Raw genomic sequence first — 4043 nt, 5'->3', positions numbered from 1 at the left:
CAAAAAATATTTCTATATTACATCTCTGATTTTTGTGCCAAAAATCAGAGGGCAACGTCTTATCTCAATAGGAAATTTGGTTTCACCCAGGCATTAATAAGGGTCGAATTATTCTATTAGGAAAGCGGAGTCGATTCGGCGTGGTTAACTATTGTCAATTCGTTTCGTGCAATTCAATTTCCTAACATAACAAAATCATAAATTAACGCATAGATTACTGATTATTATCAAGTATTTGAATAGAACTCAGAATGAAACGATCTTATAATACAATTGATGCTAACCATTTTCTTTGTTGTAGATGCATTGAAGGGGAAAATGCATATGGAGGAAAGGCCCTGAGCTTGCTAATAACTAGAGAAGAAAGAGTAACACCAAGTGGATTAAAAATATTAGCTGGTACAACAAGCTGTTTGAAGAACTTTAAGTTTTTTAGAGACAAGCCGTATCCTTTGAATGATAACACAAGTCTTAAGGAGGCCATACTTTGCTCGGATCACTTTCAGTCCATTTACACTCAGTTACTATGCGGGTTTTACCAACGTCATGATGTCACTCATGTGAAATCCGTCTTTGCTTCCAGCCTTGTATCAGTTATTCACTTTCTTAAGCGCCATTATTCTGAGCTTTGCAGCGATATATCCTCGGGTAGCTTAAGCCCCAAAATTACCGATCCATCTCTAAGAGGACGTATGATTGAGACTTTTATGCAAAACCCAGATCCAGAATTGGCCAAATTTATTCAAGTTACATGTTCTGATGAAAATTGGGAAGGAATTTATAGAAAAATTTGGCCCAATATTAAGTACTTGGATGCTATATCGACAGGTTCCATGGCCCAATATATACTCTTGTTGAAATATTACACAGGAGGCTTGCCTTTATTAAGTACCAAGTATTCTGCCTCTGAATGTGATTTGGGTTTCAATCTAAACCCAATGTGTGATCCTTATGATGTATCTTACACTATTATGCCAAACATGTCATACTACGAGTTCTTGCCTCTTGACTCCTCGCATTTTACGTCTTCTGATCCAAAACCTCTAACCGTTGAAATGGCAGATGTAGAGGTGGGTAAGGAGTATGAAGTTGTCGTCACCAACTTTTGTGGATTATATAGGTATGTACCTCATTTGTTTACTCATACTTTGCCTTACATGACAATTTATTTCAATGTTCGGTTGTCCGACGTGTACCCTAAGGGCATGTGTTAATAATTTGGATATGGAAAGATTCAAAAGATTTCTTCATTATTTATGATAAAAGTGAGTTAATAACTAGATTTCTTATGAGAGTATCTTATAAATAAATAAATAAATCTTTCTAGATTAGGCTTATTAATGTGTGTTCTTAGAACACACGTTAGAAAAACCAATATTTTTATATATATATATATATATATATATATATATATATATATATATATATATATATATATATATATATGTGTGTGTGTGTGTATATATATGTATATATATAAGCTGGGTTGAAGCGATGTGGATGCACCACGTGTCAACCTAGCTTAATAAATAAATAAATCCTTCTAAATATAATAAATGTTTTTAAATCTCAGCAAAATACTAATTATAGTTTAATAAATTTTCTTATAAAATTATATTAAATAATTACGGTGATTTGATTCTAAATTTATTAAAAAACTATTTTGATAGAAATTCTAAAATGTAAATAATTACGTTCATTGCGAAAAATGCTTCGAATTGAGTAAAAATTTCATTGTATTTATTGAAATATTTTTTATTTGTAGAGATGATTAAAGTGAGTGTCTCATAATGTTTTATGTTTATGTAAAAAGATATTTTGAGAAAATTATAAACCTTAGACCATTAAATCCTAAGAAAAATATATTTGGAAGAGTCGTATTTCATAAAAACATAACTTAAAGAAAAGTACTAAGAGATAAGTTTTTATATTGGAATGAAAAAAAATATTGCGATAACGAGTATGTGTACGAGTATGTATGTACACAGTATTTGCGAGTGCATTTGAATAATCAAAACAAAAGTAATGATTATTAAATAATATATATAATACTATAAACGACATGAAAAAATAGAAAAAAATGTTACATTTTTCGTTAATATCTTCAATTAAAATATATATACGTCAAGTATAAATATTGATTATGACTAGCTAAATATTACTTTTAGTTAAATATTTTATATGTTATCTTTTAAATACTTTGAAGTTAAAACCCTAAAAAATATTATTTGAGAAAGTTTAACCTATTTTATTTACAGGTAAACTCTTAAACATCATTTATATATAGTTGTTTTAAAATACAAATGATGAAATTCTTAAAGATATGTTTGACACATAATACATGCAAGACACAATCAAAACATTTGAATAAGTTGAGTTTGAATTCTATATGTTTGATACATAAATATCACACGTTATACATAACGAATCGTGAAATGATATAATTTGAGAACTTAATGTTGATTGTTGCATTAATTGAATAAATTTTATTTTAATTAATATGATATTTGATCAGTCAGAAAATAATTTATAAAACATTGATCATGCATAATTAATTATCACTTATTAGTTTTAATTAAAATTGTATGTATTTTATTTTAAAACATTGAAGTTAAACTTTAAAAAATTAAATTTGAGAAAAATTAATTTATTATTATTTATAAGTAAAAATATTAAAGGTCATATATAAATTATGTTATTTTTCTTCAATTATTATAATAAAATTTTAAAAAGGTCCACAAAAGCGCGGGATACTACCTAATATTATCTATATTTGGGTAATGTTTTTATGGTCCCTTTTAGGTACCGAATTGGGGATGTGCTTTCTCCTACAAGATTTTTCAATTCGACCCCGCAATTTAAGTTCATAAGGAGGAAAAATGTGGTACTTACTATAGACATTTGCAAACTTACGGAAATGGAGTTGCAAAAGGGAATTGACAGTGTTTCATCTTTGCTTGGGCAATTGGATATCATAGTCGTTGAGTATACCAGCTACGCAAATGTGAAGGACGGTCCTGGGCATTGTGTCATTTATATGGAACTTATGGTTATGTCTCAAGCAAATTGGCCCAAACCAGAGGTTTTGGAGCAATGCTGCCAAGCAATGGAGGGTTCCCTAGGCCAACTTTATTTCAGCACTCGGGTGAGTGGCTTCATCGGTCCACTTGAGATTCGACTAGTAGAGAACGGTACCTTTGAAAAATTGAGGGATTATGCAATATCAAAGGGGGTATCTTTTACGCAGTATAAGGTGCCTAGGTGTGTCAAAGCATTGGATTTGTTGGAGTTGCTCAACTCTGGAGTGGTCTCTATTCACTTTAGCTCTTCATTTCCTACTTCGGGTCCATAATCGTCTTGAACCGAGTTTGACAGCATAGTTCGTATTTGCTAATTCCTTAAAATAAGTTTAATATCGAATGGCAGTTGAGTATTCCCGGCTTCCCGCAAACTTTTTATCTTTGATTGTGTTACAACTTACAAACTAGTTTTATACCGTGCAAAAAAAATTCACGGGTTTAGAACTTGAGATATACTCCTCTGTTTGGTCATTTGTTGTCCTAGTCCATTTTGAGTGTCTCAGTGAATTGTTGTCATTTCTATTTTAGGATTGCATTTGATAAGCAGTTTGATCATTCACACTTAATTTTGTCAACTTGTCATCTTATAATTTGTCCCCCTTCTCTTTTCTTCGTCTTTGTGCCAAAACAAAAGGACAACAATTGATTTGGGACGGAGAGAGTATTAACTGATAGTTTGATACGACACTGTAATAGTGGAACTTAGATGTGTTGTAGCATGTCGTAAAAAACTAAGAATATTAGCAATATAAACATAAAAAAGCGATGACAATTGCCTTTTTGTTGACTCGTTTCAATTAAAATATAAAATATAATTAATTTCTCCATTCACTTGTATTTTATACATTTTATTAAAATATATCTCATATATATTAAACAAACGCATGGAATTCAAATGATTAGAGAAAATATTAATTTATATGACATGAAATTAATATCAGCAATGTAAATTTTTAATGTGTG

The 4043-nt window shown here is 30.1% G+C and overlaps 1 protein-coding gene across 1 annotated transcript; it reads left to right on the top strand.

Moving 5' to 3' along the window:
* Positions 1–251: 251 nt before the first annotated feature.
* LOC141595044 (indole-3-acetic acid-amido synthetase GH3.3-like) lies at positions 252–3352 on the top strand. Its single transcript, XM_074415017.1, has 2 exons — positions 252–1120; positions 2803–3352. Exons 1-2 carry the CDS (start codon positions 252–254, stop codon positions 3350–3352), a joined length of 1419 nt encoding a protein of 472 aa, XP_074271118.1.
* The last annotated feature ends 691 nt before the right edge of the window (positions 3353–4043 follow it).

The sequence above is a fragment of the Silene latifolia genome, chromosome 8 (assembly GCF_048544455.1).
Source record: "Silene latifolia isolate original U9 population chromosome 8, ASM4854445v1, whole genome shotgun sequence".
Taxonomy (NCBI): domain Eukaryota; kingdom Viridiplantae; phylum Streptophyta; class Magnoliopsida; order Caryophyllales; family Caryophyllaceae; genus Silene; species Silene latifolia.
The sequence above is the reverse complement of the archived record's forward strand: the minus strand, read 5'-3'. Positions and strand labels throughout refer to the sequence as shown.

What these genes read in the sequence shown, in the direction of transcription:
- LOC141595044 (XM_074415017.1), top strand. Translation starts at nt 252, where the DNA reads ATGAAACGATCTTATAATACAATTGATGCTAACCATTTTCTTTGTTGT. An exon ending in AACTTTTGTGGATTATATAG is followed by an intron (nt 1,121 to 2,802) that starts GTATGTACCTCA and finishes GGTCCCTTTTAG; the next exon opens with GTACCGAATTGGGGATGTGC.